Here is a 20,086-nt window from a genome sequence, read left to right as displayed (position 1 = left end):
AATTTCATACTTAAATGTATATGTTCAAACTCGATAATAAAAAAAAATAGTTAAAAAAGTCAAACCGTTTGTGTTTGATTCAAAAAAAAAAGTTGAAGCGCTCTTACTGAAAAACCCTTTATGTATATAATATTTTAAATAAAATGTATACCATCTAATGAGTATTAGCTATAATGGCTTTACATCGCAAAATCAATCTTTGTGTTAATTTCTGCACAAGTTTTAGAGGTAATCGGCTCCCAATCGGCCAAATTTTCCGTGATAACTGTTTGACCGTCCATATTTGTTTTCCCTTGAGTTTGTGTTTAACTATTGCCCAAACATTTTCATAGGGCTGACAGTAGGCCACTACCATGTTGGTAAATTCCGCATTTCGATCCCTTCTGCTTTTTCCACTTTATACACCTTCGGCTTCAATGATTGGGATGGTTGTGTTCTTGTTTAATTCAAAGTTGGCTAGTTCTTCCAAACATCGTCGAAGCTGACGGTAATAATGCTTTTTGGTAAATTTTGTTAATCAAAACTGCATTCAAATTGGCGGTAAACATAAATAAACGGCAAATTACAATACTTTTTCGGAGAAGCGGCCCCAAACATAAACTTTTTCTGTATGCTTAACAGTTGGTTGAAGTTGTTGATAAACAGCAGTACACCAATAAATGTATGCAACTCTTTGCTCGAAACAAAGATTCATCCATGAGTATTACGTTTGCCCAATTCGGTTATAAATATGCCTTAGCCCGTTCAGGTATTTTTTGATGTCGGATAATGTGACAGAATTTTAGGTCTTCTTTATGCAAACGTACTGAATACGTTCACACCCGTTTTTCTTAAAACTGATTCAGCTTCATGCAAGGGTAAGTTCGGCTTTGTCACAAACAAATCAATGATCTTCTGATCCAGCTTTAAAGAGGTATATCTGTTGGGTATCGTCCTGGGAAGACGTTTATAATTTGGGTATACTGTTGTCTAGAGAATAGAACACGGCACTTATAGTACCAATCCTTAAAAAAGGCGACAATACAAAGTGTAAAAGTTCCCGCGGGATATCGCTCCTCAGTATAACATATAAATTACTGGCAAAAATCATCAACATAACTGCCGAAAAAGTTTTACCGGTATACCAATGTTGTTTCAGACGCAGAAGAGCGACGGCAGATCAAATATTATGCCTAAAACAGTCTATGGAGAAAAAAGTGCTATGAACACAACATCAACCTGCACATGCTGTTCATTGTAGTCATAAGCAATCATTCACAGAATGAATGTACCTGTAGTATTAGAGCAATGTGGAATCCCTAAAAATCCGCAACACCGAATCGAGAGTTTTGGTACAAGGTAGATTATCTGAGGCCTTTAAAATAGAGACGAGAGGCTAATCTTCGGTACAGCCAAAGACAACGGCGAGTGGCGTATAAGATGGAACCATGAACTGAACCAACTTAAAAGAGGGGAAAATGTTGTGCAGTTCATCAAAGCTCAAAAACTAAGATGGCTAGACCATACCATAAGAATGGACCCCAGGAAAAATAATTGACGCTAAAACATTTGCAACGAAAGCAAGAAGCAAACCCAGATCAAGATGGATTGACGAACTAGAAGACGACATGGGGAAACTCAAGTTCAACAACTGGAAGGAATCAACCAAGGATCGAGGCAAAGGGAGACATTTTGTGCAGCCAAAGCTCTCACAGAGCTGTAACGTCAACGTCGTTAATGTTTTTTTATTAAATAAGAGTGTGCGCCTTTCTACGCATAAGCCCAGGAGACTTTTAGAGAGTGTCGTGGCTTGCCATGTGGGTGCACAATGAGTAAGTGACATTGCCACGTTCTAGTAAGCTGTGGGTTTTACACCTATTTGTTATTCGCTAAATGCTTCCAAAAAGATAATTTACTGAAGAAATTGCTACTCACACTTACGGGAATAATCACTGAAGAAGTGCAGAGCTTGACTGAAAGGGATTCAAACATTAAAAGTATAATTTCAAGATTTATAAGGAAATATTATTAAAAAAAATATAAAAGATATTTTCAAACAGTCAAATTCATTCAAATTTAAATTCAAACAAAACATTTCTGTTTATACAGTGAAATGCATGGTCCATTTGACATATTTTTCCGCTCAAAGAAAAAGGTCTAAATATGATCTTCATTTTTTCGATAAAAAAATCAATCGTATTGCTATTTTATTTAATGGTAACCGTTGAAGTTAAAAACGTTTTATTTCATGAACGATCTTTACTTAAAACATTTCGTTTCCCAAAGGCCTAAAAAACTTCATATTTATTAAAACAAGTGAGAAAGGTTAAATTTGGTCCGGTGGTTTAAATTTTGCACGAGCTGAATTTTATAGACACGTAAGCCAAGATCCTCACGCAGTCGAAGGACACATGAGTTGAGAACGATGACGAAATGTCGATTCGTGGCCTCTTCTTCAACACTTCACTTTATGAACTTTCCGAATAAATTTATTTTTTTGAAAGTAAATTTCCAAAATTTGTAATCTGTGTTAAACGGGCGTTAAACGATCTGTGATGACTTGCCAACAGTTTGTCATTCTAAGCTTTCACACCATAGTTATTTATATTACTTCTCATGCGGCTAAAAAACACCCATTATTAATTTTTGCCCGAATTATCGTACAGTCGGACTAGATCGAGTTGTTTCATTATTCTAAGAATTTTGGTACGTCTATATATATCTCGATTCCCTTTTACCTTTACGTACACCCTTAATTTGTAATACCTTTATGTATAATTGAGCGCGGGAATAAAAGGTAACTAAGTTAAAAATTAGACAATGCTAGTACATCAGGTTGTAAAATTTCTTTGCAATTTCGGTACCATTGACGGTGAATATTAATATCCATTTTTTTATTTCAGATGTATCATCCTATTCAAATGAAGCCGGCGGATAGCGAAAATCGGAATGGTAAGTATAATATTGACCTACTTCGAAAGCATCATTGGAAAGACATTTTCTTATCCCTTACATTTCTTGGAAAATTTTATTTCGCATATGTGCATCACTATTTTGATTCTGTTGATAAAATTTCTTAATATGCCGATATTTTAAACTTAAACTGTTCTATCATCTGCGGTGCCTTTGTTTGGTACCTAAACCTATTAGGACACACGCCAAGGGTGTAAGCGCTAATTATATGTATATCAGTTGTTGTTATATGCTATTCTGGTGTGTTCATGGAATTATAGTATTATATTATGAATTTGTTGATGCATTCTTTCTTCTATTTTTTTAAGACATTAAAATTATGTTAAAATACGTTTTCAAATTTCAAACTGTTTGCAATCCAAGCCAATGGATTTACATAGTATATACATATATATGTGTATTCTGTCATGAACGGCTCCTCCTCTGCCGTTGAGAAGTGACACCGCGTTCGCATTCTTTCAGAGAGGCGTTCCATCTTCCTCATTACCTATGTGCTTACGTACAGATCCCTCTTTATTACGCGGAGAATTCTTTCCGTGAAACTACTGATGATCTTCCACGTTTCCTTCCTACTTAGCATCTTGTCGATTACATTTTCTGTGGTGACCGACTGCATTCTCCAGCGTTCGACGTTCTCGTTCCCAACGCATGCATTGGAGGAATGTGTGTTCAGCGTCATCTTCGGCGGCATCCGCGTGTATGCAGGGCTGTTCGCATTTCCTTATTTTGAACAGGTATTTATGGTAATACCCCTGCCCCAAAAGCATTTGGGTTGTATAAAAATTGATTTCGCCGAAGTCCCTGCTGTTCCATGTTGCGACGACTTTGTCTTTTCTTGTCATAGTCTTAGCGTTGCATCTCTTATTTCGCTTTACCTTTAGCGCATTTGCCCATAGGTTTGCCATTGCCTGCCGAGGGGCGACCGCTATTAGAAAAATTTGTTTCTTCATACTTGGTGTTTCACGGAGATATATTTACATACCGAGATCGAATGGTGCACCCTGCACCTGTACAAATATCTACGCATTATACAGTAGCTATTAAAAAAAAAAAACCATAATACATATGCACTAAGCGAACTGAGAAGTAGCAAGTTTCACCTACACCTGAAATGCGAAAAGGAAAACATTAGAGGAATGGGTTTTGAAATATCTTCTGGGACTATTTACTAAAGCAAATGCCAAAAAAATATTAATGCACTTGCTCTGCTCAAAGGAAAACATTAGGTTTTTATTTTATTTTCAAATAGTTGTAACAAATGATGAGCCCCGCAAACAGACTAATTATGAGGCTTTACTTCCACTTGGAATGGCGTATGCACTTATATTAGTTTTCGTCAAAATCGTCAATTTGGTAGCTCTAGTAAATATGCACAAATGTATATGTCAATATATGTATGTATGCCCATGTTTGAAAACTCTATAGGTAATCACTTGGCACTTAAGGGGTCTCGGTGGTCTATACCTTGAAAATTTAGGGTATTTTCATGATTTTTTTTACAATAAAAAAATCAAAAACAATATTTAATTTTTTAGCCTTTTTATTTAATTTCTTTTACATACAAAAAAGAAAAACCATTTTTTTTTTTAATTTTAATAATTTAAATAATATGATTCTAGTGTGGGCGATAGCCTTTGATTTTGTAAACAACATATTCAAATAGTGTTTTTTTGACAATACCAGGCCGGAAAAAGTTGTTTCGAGATAAATGAGTTTAAAGTTTGAGTACAGGAGCGCGCGGACCGCTCTCTACATAGTTACTGGTATGTAGGTAGAAGCTATAATATTGGGAACTTCTGCATGAAAATTTCACAGTATATTTTTAAGATACTATACTTTCGAAATATCGAAAAAACAAAAAATTGATTTTTTTTTATTTTCAAGACGACCCGGTGGTACACGACTCTTAAGTACAATACACGTATGTACATTTGTTAAACTGCCAAAGTGTGGAAAAGCATTCAAAATTTGCATTTTTGCTGATTTTGTCAAAATTTTATTCAACTGTGCGCCTGGAAGCCGTCCAAAATGATGTTGTCGTCGCCTTCCGCATTGTAAATCTAAATATTATTGAACTTTTTAATATACCAAAGCAAAATCCACAAAAACATGCTAGAAAATAAAATGTCTCAGATACCTATTCTTCATGAAAAAAGAGAAATGAAAAAGACAATAGTGCAATCATTTTGCTCAAGCGAATCGCTGCCCCGCCTCTCACATCTCCTTCGAGAGACAGAATGGCACGAACTTTGTATTGGAAACCATAAAACAAAAGCGGAAAAATTACAGAACGAACAAATTCACATAGAAAAAAAGGGATTGGGTTGAATGGGAATAAAATTTGGCGAAGAGCAAAACAACATCCGAGGAAGTATAATAAAAAATAGCAACAATACTAAAATGTGCAAAATGATGAAAAATAAAAAAACAGGAGGGCTAAAAAAGAAAAGTGAAGAAATGCGGAAACAATCGTAACGGAAGGTGGCAATTTAATAAAATGCTTGAGTAGGTTCAAGTATGCATGGCGACCGAGGCGAATCCGGAGTAGAAGCAGCATGTACATGATGCAAGACTAAGCTGTGACTGAGATAGTAATGGTAGAAGTGGTGGTGGAGTACTGTTGCATGGGTTCTGGCGCAACTTTTGAATTGTTATGTCGCATACTCAACTGATTTTTTTGGCACTATTTTCGTGTTCAAACGAAATTATTTTTTTATGTTCATTGTGATTACGCCGATTTAGAGTTGCCAGAAATGAAGATTTATTTTCAAAATGAAAATTTTTACAGAAATAACAAAAAAATCTCCAAATGATGGAGGTTAAAATAAAAATTTCATACAAAAAAGTTCTCTTAAATCAGAAAGCTATGAAGAAGTATTTGGTAAGATACTAACCCACATTTCATTATAAGGTCCAAGGTCTTGCACCAGGTAAATTTTAAAAAATATGATCCTTCTTCACACACACAATGTGAAGTTTTTTGCAACAATTTTATTTAGTTATTAAATTGAAATAAACTAGACCTTAGTCATATAATTTACAAAGCTTAACAATTGTTGGTACTTATGCATTTTTAAACGTCTCATTTCTTTAACCTTAAATGTTTAAAAGCGTGTTGAGCTGCTGAATTTTCTATTTTGTAATTTATATGTTTTGGATGTGGCGGTAATCGCAGACACGTATGTGTAGACTCAAAGAGTAAAAGTAACTGGTCCTTAAGACTCTTGTAACCCTAACGAGTAAGAACCGATTATGTAAAAACCTCATATGCCATTTTCAAGGAGCGAAATCGAAGCGAAGCGGAAAGACCTGAATTTTATCTTACTGCCACCTGAGATATTACAGTAGTCTGCAAATATTTTCTTAAAAAGTGGAACCTCGTTAACAACTTAAATGTGTTTCTTTTATTTTTTCAAAAAAACTACTTCGAGATACATACATACGAGGTGTGTTCACAATTTTGTGTTTTTTCAAAAATTATTTATTTATCCATTAATATCTATTTTGTCCCCTTCATACTAATTTCCATGAGATATTATACACTTGTGCCAACGTTTTTTCCAATCTTCGAAGCACTTCAAAAAATCATTTTTTTGTTTTATCTTGTTCAGCTACTCCTTCTATGCCGTCTTTATCTCACCAATCGTAGCGCAGCGTCGTCCTTTCAAGGGACTCTTCAGTTTCGGGAACAAGAAAAAGTAACAGTGGAATACGGTGCTGTGGCATCACTAGTGTGTTGTTTTTGGCCAAAAAGTCGCGCACAAGCAACGATGTGTGAGGAGGGGCGTTATCGTGATGCAAGAGCCAATTTTTGTTCTTCCACAAATCCGGGCGTTTCTGGCAGATTGCCTCGCGCAAATTGCGCATAACTTACAGGTAATATTCCTTATTGACCGTTTTACCCTGTGGCAAGAACTTATGATGCACAACGCCTATGCAATCGAGGGAAACGGTAGCAAAACTTTTACATTCGACTGAACTTGGCGCGCTTTTCTCGGTCTTGGCTCGTGCGGCAGCTTCCATTGAGATGATTGGCTTTGACTACCACGTCATAACCATAAACCCACGATTCGTCACCAGTTATGTCCCTCTAGAGCAAATTTGAGTCGTCGCGGACAGAGTTCAACATCTCATTAGCAATATTCATGTGATGCTGTTTTTGGTCGAATTTTGAGGCGACCCGTCTCATGCCCAAATCATTGAAAAAAATCGAATGGCAAGAGCCAATCGATATGTCTACGTCCTCAGCAACTTCTCTAACGGTGATTCGACGATTGGCCAATACCATTTTCTTCACTTCATCAATTTTTTCGTTTGTTGAAGTGCACGGGCGTCCGATACGCTTTTCGTCGTTCACATCTTCTCGGCCTATTGAGAACATTTTGTACTACCGATAAACTTTGTTTTGGTCCAAAGTAGCTTCTCCGTATGACACAGTCGACATTCAGAATGTATCCGCGCACTTAATTTCGTTTTTCACACAAAATTTGATACAGGTTCCTTCGAGTGTATTTCTGCCATGAAAAAGCTCCTCATAAAAAGTATCTGTCGTTGACGTGTTAATGATCATTGCAGTGTCCAAAGCCACTGTACGATGTTTCTTCTAATAAAGGTGCCTTTTGAAATTTCGCGTGCCATGTAATATATTGTATTTATTGCTATTTCCGATGCTAGATTTTTAACATATTCTTTATATACGTTGACATTATCAATGATAAAAATGGATCAAGAAATATGAATTACATTTTGTGTGGAAAATTGAAACAACTGCGCCAGCGTACATATTTAAAATGTTTATTGTAGCATTTCACGGGTTTACTTTGTGCAAAAAATAACGTTTATAGAATTACGCATGAAAAGATTAAGATTTCCTACAATTGGAGAATAAAGATCGCGTCACTGGAGGAGCTCAAGACCATACCAAAAAGCGCATATCTCAGAAGTACTTGGAAAAGGTCGGGGATAAATACCAAATCCCCTTTAATGTTTGAATAAATCTCGTATGTATATGCCGTTATATATATATATATATATATATATATATATATATAGTTTAACACATACATATGTCTACATGTTTCCTCTTTTGCTCAGTTTTCGTTTATTTTTGGATGCAATTTCCCTCCTTAAACATATAGCGCTTTGCCAAATTTATTACATTACCGCAGTGTAAACTTTTCTTACGCCCAAACTGCGGCACTGCAATAACCTGCGGCTACCGTGACTTGTGGCGAATTGCACAGGCAGTATATCCACGTAATCTTTGTTGTTCAAATTTAGTTCTGAAATTCGTTTATTCTTTGCGATGCAGCAACAACTAAATTCACTTTTTCAACATTAAATTCTAAGTCCTATTGATTTTCTAGCAGGAGCATCTTCAAGGATAACAATAAGACCTCAAATGCGCGTTGTACTCTACATACTTAATTTGAATTTTTATTATCCCTTTGCCTATATTTGAAGCACGCATATTTTTGCACCACATTTGCATAGCGATTGCATATTTAATAGGTGACTTCTCTCGCACACTATAACGTTTGTGCTGCGCAAAATGCGGCTGTTCATTGAATATACACCTCATATTTACGAGGGGCGACTTAGAAGTTCGCTGTCTAATGTACGTGAAGAATGAAAATTATGGTTTTATATTTTTTTTTTATTTTGATGTAATCCTCACCAAGTGGAATACACATTCCACAAACACTTCTATCAATAAGATTCCTCGAAATGCCAGAAAATGTTAGCAATAATCTGCCAAATAGTCTTTTTCACTTGAAATGTCTTTGGTGGTCTTACTCCCATTTAACTACTGCATCGAATATTGCTTGGACTGCGATCATGGTTAATCAGCGTTCACAAAGCGGTTACACGTTTGGACCAAATCACTTTAACACAACTCCAAAAATTTTCCAATTCTCCAGTCGTCACAATATGTCGCGGAACCTATCGCCCACTCATATTTTTCATGTGCAAATGTCGATGTAAAATCTCAGCAATACATTATTTGCTAGTCTGCGGTTCTTATGTTATCCGCCACAATTTAATTCTTCTATCGGTATTTCACTTTTTGAACAACTTCGTTGGTAACTACAGTCATTGGTAGACCCGGGCAGGAGTCGTATTATATTCCCCAAATAGCTAGAATTTCCATGAGTCGCGCAAGTATTTAGTGTTATCTGACGAGATGCTAAGTTTTCGCCAGGTACACACCATAGGCCGTAATATTTCAGCCGCCCCTGGTAGAATGGCGAGTTGTCTCGCGCTTGATGTCCGCCAAATTGAGTGTTATAAGTGAATTACCGAGCTACCCGCATTCTGTCAACGTTTGCATGTTGAATTTCCTTATTTTATCTTTCGTTCGTATGGTTAAGAATGCACATATTTATTTTGTATTTGCATGCTATAAAAATGTGTTATGTAAATATGTGCCACCGTTACCATGAGTACATAATACCTATGTACATTTGTATATTGGTATAGTCAAATAGATAAAACATCAAAACTATGAAAATGGTTATTTTAAAGTTAAAGGGCCTGTTTACCAAGAAGATATACATAAGAGGGAATATTCAACCGGATACCATTTAACAGTTATGATATGTATTCGTATTAAATATTGAAAGATATATAGATTTTCGTTTTTGATTTGTTTGACAAATCAGTCTAATTAACTGATACGGCTCCGACAAACCTGGTAATTGAGGGACATCGAATGAATATCTTTTATATGTATGTCTGCTGGGTATGTGAACCTGTGCAAAATGCGAAAAGCACTGATTTTATAACAAATTTTACCAATTTCAACGCGTTGTTGAGACGTGCAGCGTCCCGTGGTTAAATGTCAAGACCACCAAATATGGCAGCTATATAGACATACCAAGGTGGCTACAATGCCAAGTTTAGAACAAACCTTTTGAAAAACTCTTTATAACGTAAGTGTACTATTTTTTTCAGAGCCAAAATAAAATCTAATAAACCCAGTTGATATTCACCCGGCCGACCAACACGGGGAGCGCAGTCCGCACAACACAACACACGCGGAACATTTGTGTTTTCCCGCCGGGCCGAATTTCGGGCAAGAGTTTTTTGTTAAACGTTGAGATCTAAGAACGTTGGGTTTTATTTTCTTCTTCTTAAGCTCGTTTAGGCGAGTCAGTTATTTCTTTCTCGTGCTAACCGGCGCTAGGTGGACACACCAAGTGAAGCCAAGTCCTTCTCCACCTGATTTTTCCAACACAGAGGAGGCCTTCCTCTTCCTTTACTACCTCCAGCTGGTAGCACATCTTATACTTTCAGAGCTAGAGCGTTTGTATCCATTCGGACGACATGACTCAGCCAACGTAGCCGCTGGATCTTTATTCCCTGCGCTATGTCTATTTCGTCGTAAAGCTCATACAGCTCATCGTTCGCCTGCGATGTTCGTAATTTATTTTACATGGTCCTAAAAAAGAGGAGTGTCTTAGTACTTCATAGGGTTAATAATCCCTTCTGCCAGCAGAAATAAGCATTATTCCCAACATTTTTCGACCACTGTCAAGAGTGAGAAGATTGATAAGCTCTAAATAACCACTGCATGCAGAAATTCCATCAAACATCTCGTAAGAAGTTGTATAGCATCAGTATACATTACAATGTTTGAGATATAAGAAAAGTTGTTCATATAACAGTAGCTCATATAAAGTACAATGTTTAATGTTTATAAATTACTCTTTTCGTTCACTTATAGGGGTAAGAAAAAATCCAAAGCAGGAGGACTGGTTAAAAACTTAAACATCGATCTTATAAACGAGATATATCTCACGTAAAATGCCTTATTGAAATCAATATATAAAGTAAACTACCCGGCTACGGTAGTTCCGGACGAGACCGGTCTTTATTGGTCACATGATATTTTACAACTGAACTTACAAATTTGTTTAATTAAGACTCAGTGATGAGGCATGCTCTAACTTTTCATCCGAGATATCCTCATCTCTAAATTTTGGCAATCTGCACATCTCATCTTATGACATTTACAAGGGAATGCTTTGTCTGATATCGTCGTCACATACAGATGCTGATGGTCTTTCAGCTATTTTGCTTAAGAATTGTCTAGCGTTAGCAATACCTCTAGAAATTATTTTTAAAAAATGTTTATCTACGGGCACTTTCTTAAATGATTGGAAGTTTACAATCATTGCACCTTTTTTTAAAGGTGGAAGAAAATATGACGTTCGTAATTATAGGCCGATTTCCAAGCTATCAATCATCTATAAACTGTTTGAATGCCTTGTAAAGGGTACAATTTATTTTCCGGTTAAGTCTTTAATTAACTCAAACCAACATGGTTTTGTAACTGGCCGTTCTACAGCTACCAATCTTGATATTTTTAGCGAATTTTGTATTTCATCGTTTCTAAAGGGCTCCAAGTTGATTGCGTCTACACTGACTTCTCTAAGGAATTTGACAAAATGTCGCACGAGATTTTAGTAAACATGTAGGCTTCCTTGGGCTTTCACTCCACCTTTCTGCAATGGCTTAAGTCATATTTAATGGACAAACGGTGTGTGGTAAAAAATGATGGAGTTTTATCGAACCACTTTGTTGCAACTTCAGGTGTCCCCTAAGGGGGCATCTTAGGGCCACTTCTTTTTGCAATTTTTATCAATGGCATAAGCAAATGTTTTACTTTTTCTAATTTCTTGCTCTTCGCGGAAGATTTAAAAATCTTCTCTTCTGTTAAGGATTCGGTGGATGCTCAGAAGCTTCAAATCGACTTGAACAATCTTCGTCATTGGTGTAAAAAATCGCGTCTGCACTTAAATATTAAAAAATGTTTTCGAGGTGTCAGTGCATTTTTAGCACATCCTACACCATTTCAAATGATATACTACAGAGTGTGACAGCGTTTAAGGATCTTGGAGCATTATTCGATACAAAATTTTCCTTTAGTGGCCACATTAATTTTATTCTTTCAAAATCGTACTCGGTCTCAGGCTTCATTCGTCGCAATACAACTGAATTTTCTGATCCGTATACCTATAAGCTGCTGTCTACGTCTCTTGCTCGTTTTCACCTCGAGTACGCTGTTATCATTTGGAGACCTTACGACCAACTCTCGATTAATAGAATAGAACGCATTCAACAAATTTTTGGGAAGTAAGCTTTACGTTCCCTCCGATTTGAGATTTGTTCCATTCTATAATTCTCGGCTAAAGCTAATTAATCTAGAATCTCTTGAAAAGAGAAGGGCAGTCCTTTCCCTTTTGTTTATTTTCAGTGTTGTCAATGGCATCGTCGACTGTCCAAATCTATTTTCGCAGATAAGCTTTAATGTTCCACAAAGAAGATTTCGAAATGTTTACCCTTTCTATGGGGAAAACGTTAAGACTAAATTTGCGAGTAATATACCCATTGCTTGCGCACTTCGAGACTATAATTCATTATGTAATACCAGTCTGCTTGATTTTGCATTATCCAGATCTAATTTTGTAAAATTTTTTGCTTTTATTTACATTTGTGTCTAGTCTGTAAGGTAATTTGCACTGTAGATTATTAAAATAAGCAAATAAAGGCTAAACCCGCATGCTTGCAGCGTGACCGGTACTTTGCTGAGCAGGCGTTTCCCACGGGAACGCCAATCGCTGCTCTGGTATTGCCTCAATTACTTTTTGGTTGCGCGAGTGGAGAGCTAGTTTACCGACATACTATTTTGGTTGGGTTATGTGTTGCGTTGGCTTATACAAGGTGGCACAAAATGAATCATCCCACATTTTGAACAACTCTTTAACTAAATAAAGAAAAAGATTTAAAGTGATAGAAATCTTTCCTTTTACCTTTATGCGCTCCATTGCTCGTCAGTTTGTATACTGCAGCTATCTACTTCACAAGTGAGAAACATGCCGCCATTTGCAAAAATTATAAATCTTTTGATATGGTGATTCATTATGCGCCTCGGTTCAGACGTAAGAAGTACCTGACATAGAATGTGAATAGTTGATTTGCCTTTACAAAACCCGTGTTGGGGAAAAACAATTTATGGGGGATGGCATTCCCCTATGTTTATAAAGAGGAGTTTTGAAATACTTGCATAACTGCTTAATTGGTGAATTAAACCAATTCGTTGAAGGCTGGTAGAGATATTTATCACAATTTTTGAAGAAACACCTGGGGATCATAATGGGGTTATGCATAACCGATTCCTTCACATCATCAGCATACACGAGACTTAGGGTTTCCCCTAACATTGCGTATGATATTTTTTGGTTGAGACTAGCCTCATTTCGTCTAAAAACTCATTGTAACACACTGGAGATAAAACTGGAACAAAATTTCGATACCTTTTTATCATGTGACCAAGGTTTATGTTCAAAATGTTGTTAATAAAACTACCTGATGGGCAGAATGAACTGCTTAGGAGAGCTTCGAAATTTTCTAAAGCGACATAGATTTGAATGAAGATACACTTTTTTATATTGAAAATTAGGCTTCCTGATTATTAAGCTCTCAGTCTTTAATTTAATCAATATATTTCTTCAGCAAATTCACCGTTTGTTTGTTTCGGAATAAGGACAAGAAAAATTAGTCAATGGGGAGATATTTTGAACTGGAATCAAAATAACGGTATTACACGGACCATTAATTCTTTTATACTTATTATCGTGACATTTTTGTGTTGTTTCAGGGTAGGAGATTAAAAGAAAAATGTCAGAAACATCGTCAAGGACACCGTCGCACCAGTGGTATGTGGGGAATGTTCCTACTAATAGCAGTCGCCCCTCGGTAGGTAACGGCAAATATCTGCCATTCGGAGTCGGCTTAAAACTGTAGGTGGAACAATAACAGGACACACACCACAAATTTGAGTCTATTTAATGGTCAGCTTCACCAAATACCGCCGACTACATAGAGTGTGGAGGCTAGCTTGTCTCTCGGATGTCAATATATTCAACTATAGCAATAGAGTCTCTATAATTTTATACTTCTTAAGAGACATGCCAATACGTGAGTTGGAATGCCCCAGTTTGATCACAGAATTCTCCTTCGGCAGAAAATTCCTATTCAAATTCCTAGACCAAGATGGCTTGAGTAAAGGAGTCTCATATAAGAGATGGAGTACTTGATCTTATCTTATGTAGTCCAAATGTATTATCCGACATCTCAAATTAGCATGTGCCGGAGGAAGCATCAATCGGCATATGTACCCTGAAAAAGCCAGGTAGGGCTACACCAAGAACCCAGAGGAAAGTTATCAACTTTTACTGGACATTCATTTCCCGGGATTTCAAGATTCACATATGTAGATATGTACAATGGTATACAGAAAATTTACAGAAGTTGCAAGTGCAAGTATATGTGAACCTGGTACCGAATGGCATAGAAGGTCAGTAAATATCGAGATAAATATTTTGATGGAAGGCTAAGACTTGTTTGAACACCTCTCGATAAGATTACTTGTTCTATCCAACCGATCGTAATCGACTAAGTTCATATCTGCATAAGAAGGGTGCGGCTACCGAGGTCAGATGGCGACCATTTTTTTCAAGAAATGTATTGTCTTTTTTAGGAAGTATCTTCTCTACTGCCGACTTTTAGAGACGAGATACTAGATGCAATATATTTTTAGATAGAAGTGTCCCTCCATTCTCTTGTTACGCAATATATTATCTTATTATAACTTTAGATAAATATGCTCTTATTTAATTTGTATTTTTTTTTTTGCGCATAATTCAATTCACTTTTGGTTTCGGGTCATTTCCGTATTGGCATATTTAATGGTTTTGAGCGCAATATAAACACTTCTTCTGTTTTGCAGTATAAATATGTACGAGTATATAAATCAAACATAAAAACCTCAACAATACATACACAGCCTTTTTACTTTTACATTTTTTTATCATGCCACCTTGAATTGAAATATAGCGCAAATACTTTTTTATTTCATTTTTAAATCACACTATCAACAAATTCATTTCTCATACAATAGGACGTATAAATACAAATGTGGCTAAATGTACCTCTGACTCATAATGTCGTCAGAATCTTTGGTTACTTAATACCTCGATTCAAATGCAACAAATAAAAATTGAAAATGGTTGCTCATTCCTACACTCATATACAAATGTATGTATACATACATATATAAGTTCATGCTTGCTTTGGTTCGTATTGTAATTAGCACTTGATTGCTGGCAACTGCTGCAACTTGCTTGAATGTGGCTGAGAGTGCTTTAAGTGAAATTAAAACAGAACAAATAGTTAACACTTCTAAATGCCCTTAGTAGACGAGGCTTTCAATTTTACAAACATATGGCAATATGTTTAGTTATATATACAGGTTAGCTAAAAAGTATTAAAGCGACACCTAATAGCCACTAAAGGAATGAAAGTATATACGCCATTTTATGTTTGTTTACAAGCCATTTGAATTTCGCGTGTCAGCGTTGTTAACAAATTGAATAGCTGAGGATTTTTGGAGGTTTATCAGTAACAGAAATTCATAAAAAAAGTATTAAAGAAATTTTCTCCTTACTTAGAACTGCGCACCGATAGATTTCAGAACTAAAACGTGGTGTAAAAGCTTTGAAAATGCACCTACACAGGAATCAATGAACAAATCAATGGTATCGTTTGTGTTGGAAATCTCATACAAAACTACGTTAATACGCTACTGTGTAGCACTACCTTCAATAGCCCGTCGTCAGCGAAAGACAATATAAGATATTAAATAGACATTTTTGCATACTAATCTAGTGGCAGTAGCACATCTTTCAATATTTAAGTACAAATCTCAGATAAATGAGTACTCCATAATTTTAATGTAACGCTAATTGAGCATAAGCTCGAAATCATATATATATATATATACATATTAGGCCCGGTCGATTTGTGGGGAGGCAAAAAAATCGCCCATTGCTCTGTGAAAATCATATTCTAGGGATCAAAATAAGAAACTTTGCCGAAGGAGCCATATTTCTAAAACGAATTCTGATGTCCCCCAATTTGGTTCGAACTTTTTAGTTTCTTTTCCAAAAATGGTGATATATTTGAAATGATTGTATGGGGAACCTCCCAGGGAAGTTCCAGGGGGTGTGCCACTGGCATGGGTGGATCGGCCGTCCAAAGTTAGTGGGGGTCGGTCATAAATTTGGACTCGATTGGAGCACTCTAAATGGGTTAAAGTGGGATTTTTCGTTCGACCCAAATTGGGGGACATCAAAATTCGTTTTAGAGGTATGGTTCCTTCGGCAAAGTTTCTTATTTTGATCCCTAGAATACGATTTTCACAGAGCAATGGGCGATTTTTAAATCGACCCGCCCTAATATATATGTATTGTATAATTGGCCTTTTTGGGTGTTTGGCCGAGCTCCTCCTCCTTTGTGGCGTGCGTCTTGTTGTTGTTCCACAAATGGAGGGACCTACAGTTTCAAGCCGACTCCGATATTCTTTATGAGGAGATATTCCGGCAGATATTTTTTATGAGGAGCTTTTTCAAGGCAGAAATACACTCGGAGGTTTGCCATTGCCTGCCGAAGGGCGACCTACGTTCTCTCTGAATTCCGAATGATAGCCACGTACCAACCCGTTTGGCTACGGCTACCCATTCGGCATTACAGTGGTGGTATATAAAATGATTGGAGTTTTATCGGAATAAGTGTATTACAGTTGAAAAAAATTATATTGAATAACAAATTCAATTCACTCAAAAATTCACATATTTTGATTTCTTACTTTTCAACCATCCTGTATGTGTATGATTAGGTGTGCAAACTTACAATACGCAAGCTTGTATACGTACATATACATATGTAAGTACGTGATTGTGTAAATATAGCAGTGCAAGAAGCATAAATTACGGACTCACGTATAGGTGCCAACGAAGACATGCTCATACACCCATAAAGATGCTCTATTAAAGCTTTATGGCAAACTTTTTGCAGTAATTCAAAAAAAGAGATTCTATCATGCCATTTGCGCTTAAAACGTCAATCCGTTCGTCTCGTCAAGTGTCGTGTGCACATCTCTTTGCCGCATATCGTATTGACTGCAAATCGGTGCGCACACATACACATTAACGCGTTCAACATATCGTTCAAGCATTGGTATTTTAAAATTAGTTTTTTTAGAATCAGTGTTTTTCCGATTTCGCGCCTTCATTGTATCAAAGTGACAAAGCGACACATTTCAAGTGATTTATACCACACCAACACCAGCAGCCAATCACGTGGCTTATATGTGAATAAGATTCATTTATAGCACGAAGAAAGCCCAACTTCTTCTTTCAATTGCAAATGCGTCGATAATTTGGATAGATCGAAAATATTCCGCCATTATATCTACAGCGTAAGATGGAATTTACTTTTCTATTGCAATGTGGTGGTATCTGTGAACCTACGACAAAATATATATTTATAGCACACTCTTAGTTCGTTAATTTAAATTACTGTGAGTAGAGAGTAATTTGGTTATATAGAAATAAAGGAATAGACAGAACACTTTTATAAGAAGAAATTTTTTTATCTTTCAAGTTTTACATATTGCATTTGCATACAAAGGAAATAGTATAAATATCCGACCGAAATCGAGTTTACTAGTTTTATTCTGTCTAATTAACTGACATGGTTATGGCTCTTTAGTAACTTCGTTATCGTTATCTAATATCAGATCTGGGTAAAAGATTCATAGGTAATATTTTCCTATCGATGTTAGCAGAAAAGTATTTAGTTTACTAACATCCATTTGTCTTCATATATGTATCTAATGCTTTAAAACCCCTTTCCTTGCGCAGGTAAAATTCTACACATACACATGACTCAAATAAGAAAAATGTTTCAGGACATATTTCTTTGCCATAATTTTTAACAAAAGATCCACCATACTCCCATTTCGTGTGTGGTTTTATACATTTTTATTTTTAAAATTTAGCTTATAAATTCAATTTTCATTTTAGTGGATTCTTCAAATTTGTTAGAATTTCTTAATTACATAAAGCAATGCCCTCACAAAGCACCTATTATTTGAAATTGTTTTTGAATGTCAAGATTTTCTTAACTACATATCACATATAATATAAAAAAAGTAATATAGTATTTGTTGAAGAAAGATAAACTTTTCAATTCCAAATGGTTTCACCGAAAAGGTATTAATTTTGCTAAAAATGTTTAAAGCCTTCTCCAAATCCGAATGTTGGATTAAATAAACCACAATATATTTATTCAAAATGATTTGTTTACTTTAACCAAGTGTTGCAAACGCCCCGCCGAAGCCACGTCTCCGACTCGAAACCCACCATGAGCATCCAACACACCAAATTATAGAAAGATTTTTTTCTAATAACGTTCTCCCCTCATTCAGTAATGTCAATGTCATAAAATACCACTACAGGGCTATTTACGGTATATGCCTCGAAAGCAAACACCTAAGAAATATTAATGTAGTCATACAAGTTTTCATAAAAGCCCTTCAGAACATTTTGCAAAATGTTCTACGATTAAGCCAAAATTAGAAAGGGTTTTATTAAAAGGTGCAAAAAGCATACATATGGCTCGTGGTCCAATGGAGTTTAGGCATTATTCCAGAAGATTCAGCCAAGGAATAGTTAAGAATAATTAATAATAAGAATGGTTAGGAATAAGCTAAAATATTTTGATCAATTGGGTAAATAGCAGCTGCTTATAAGTTTTATTTAAACGTCGAAAATAAATATTTGTTCGGAAAGATTTGCCATTTGGATTTTCGTCATGGTATTTTGGATCTTGAAATGCGACTTCTGGCTTACCGTGGATTCTTTGAGGGCAAGTAATCGTAGCTAAATTTGTTACTGCGCCTCTGCTCCATCACAGCAGCGGCCGAGGTGAACTCATCGCTCTTTGGCGCATTGCATTTCATCGTTATTTTTTTCTTTTATTGTAATTGTAATTATTTGATTTTTGTTTTTGTTTTTGATTCAGCCATTACTTCTGGCAATTAAGTGATTGCACACTATTTTTAGAAAACAATTCGAGCACGAAATTCACGCTAATTCGATTTAATTGATCACTCGCTAGCGAATGGCGAATGTCTGGCCTATCGTAAAGCTGCGGTCGTGCCAACAGTGCCGTTTCGCCAATTCACCAATTTGCAAATCCGCAAAACCTTAAACCATTGCAATTCATTTCACGCACCGCTAACAAGCCAAAGTGCGTGTGCAAGTGCTTTTCTCTGCGCCTACTAAAAAAAAATTTATATTCTTCTAATTTTTTATTACGAAATTGTGTTTAATTAACAAAACTCGACGTTTTATGTGTGCAATAATTTGACCGAAAATCGGGAAAATGCCGATATGGAGTTCTGAATACACTGTGTTTATTGTTGACTTTTACTCAATGAAATAATTCACCTAATACACCATATATCAGTAATTTATTTGTTTAAATGTTCAACGTGTTTTTGTAATACGAATGAGCTCCAGTTTTACGTATTATTATATGATGTAGAACAGTAGTGCTAATATAAAAATCGTAGAAAGTACACACATATTCACAGGTTCTTTATGCTAAAATGTTGCTAAATGTGTTTCTTCCTTTAACGCAACTGTAATTTGTGGCTAAGTTGTAAATTTGGTTACGCTTATTCGACGTCGCAGTGCAAATTAAAAAAATAAAAGACAAGAAAATATTAAAAATTGAGTATCAGCTTTACGTGACTTTCTTGCGGTGTCGTAAAAATACAAAAATCTGTTATGTAAAAATCGTGTACCTCGTGTCTAATGGATTGCATAAATATGTTACTTATGTTCCAAGTGCTACCTATTATAACGAAAAATAAAGGCCTACAAAAACTATATTCGATGTACTCTTTCCACGGAATCCTCTAAACTTGTTGGCATTTACCTCACACTGTGTGCATTTCATTCTATATTTTATTCATTCTTTGTGCGAGCCTTGACATCCGTCGTTATTTGAAATTTTCTCTGAATTGTTGACCATTAATTACTATGAAAAATAATTCCGCAACAATTGGCTTGACAAATTGCAGCAGCAACGGCAGCAGCTGTGGCAACGAGCCGATTAGCACTGCCGCCACCGGTCTTTATGTTTCTGGCTTCGACAACAACAACAGTAATATTCTTGGCTACACCAGCGGTAAACATAGCAGTAGCAACAACATCAGAGA

At 36.0% G+C, this 20,086-nt stretch overlaps 1 protein-coding gene across 4 annotated transcripts in view; it reads left to right on the top strand.

Moving 5' to 3' along the window:
* Positions 1-20,086, top strand: part of LOC129249464 (CUGBP Elav-like family member 2) — a 205,847-nt gene that overhangs the window by 118,232 nt on the left and 67,529 nt on the right. For all 4 annotated transcript variants that reach the window (XM_054889292.1, XM_054889293.1, XM_054889295.1 and 1 more), the window contains one exon: positions 2,883-2,931. In XM_054889292.1, coding sequence (XP_054745267.1) covers positions 2,883-2,931 — 49 coding nt within the window. The remainder of the gene's footprint in view (positions 1-2,882; positions 2,932-20,086) is intronic.

This window comes from Anastrepha obliqua, chromosome 5, assembly GCF_027943255.1.
Source record: "Anastrepha obliqua isolate idAnaObli1 chromosome 5, idAnaObli1_1.0, whole genome shotgun sequence".
NCBI lineage: Eukaryota > Metazoa > Arthropoda > Insecta > Diptera > Tephritidae > Anastrepha > Anastrepha obliqua.
This window is presented reverse-complemented; position numbering and strand designations above follow the sequence as displayed.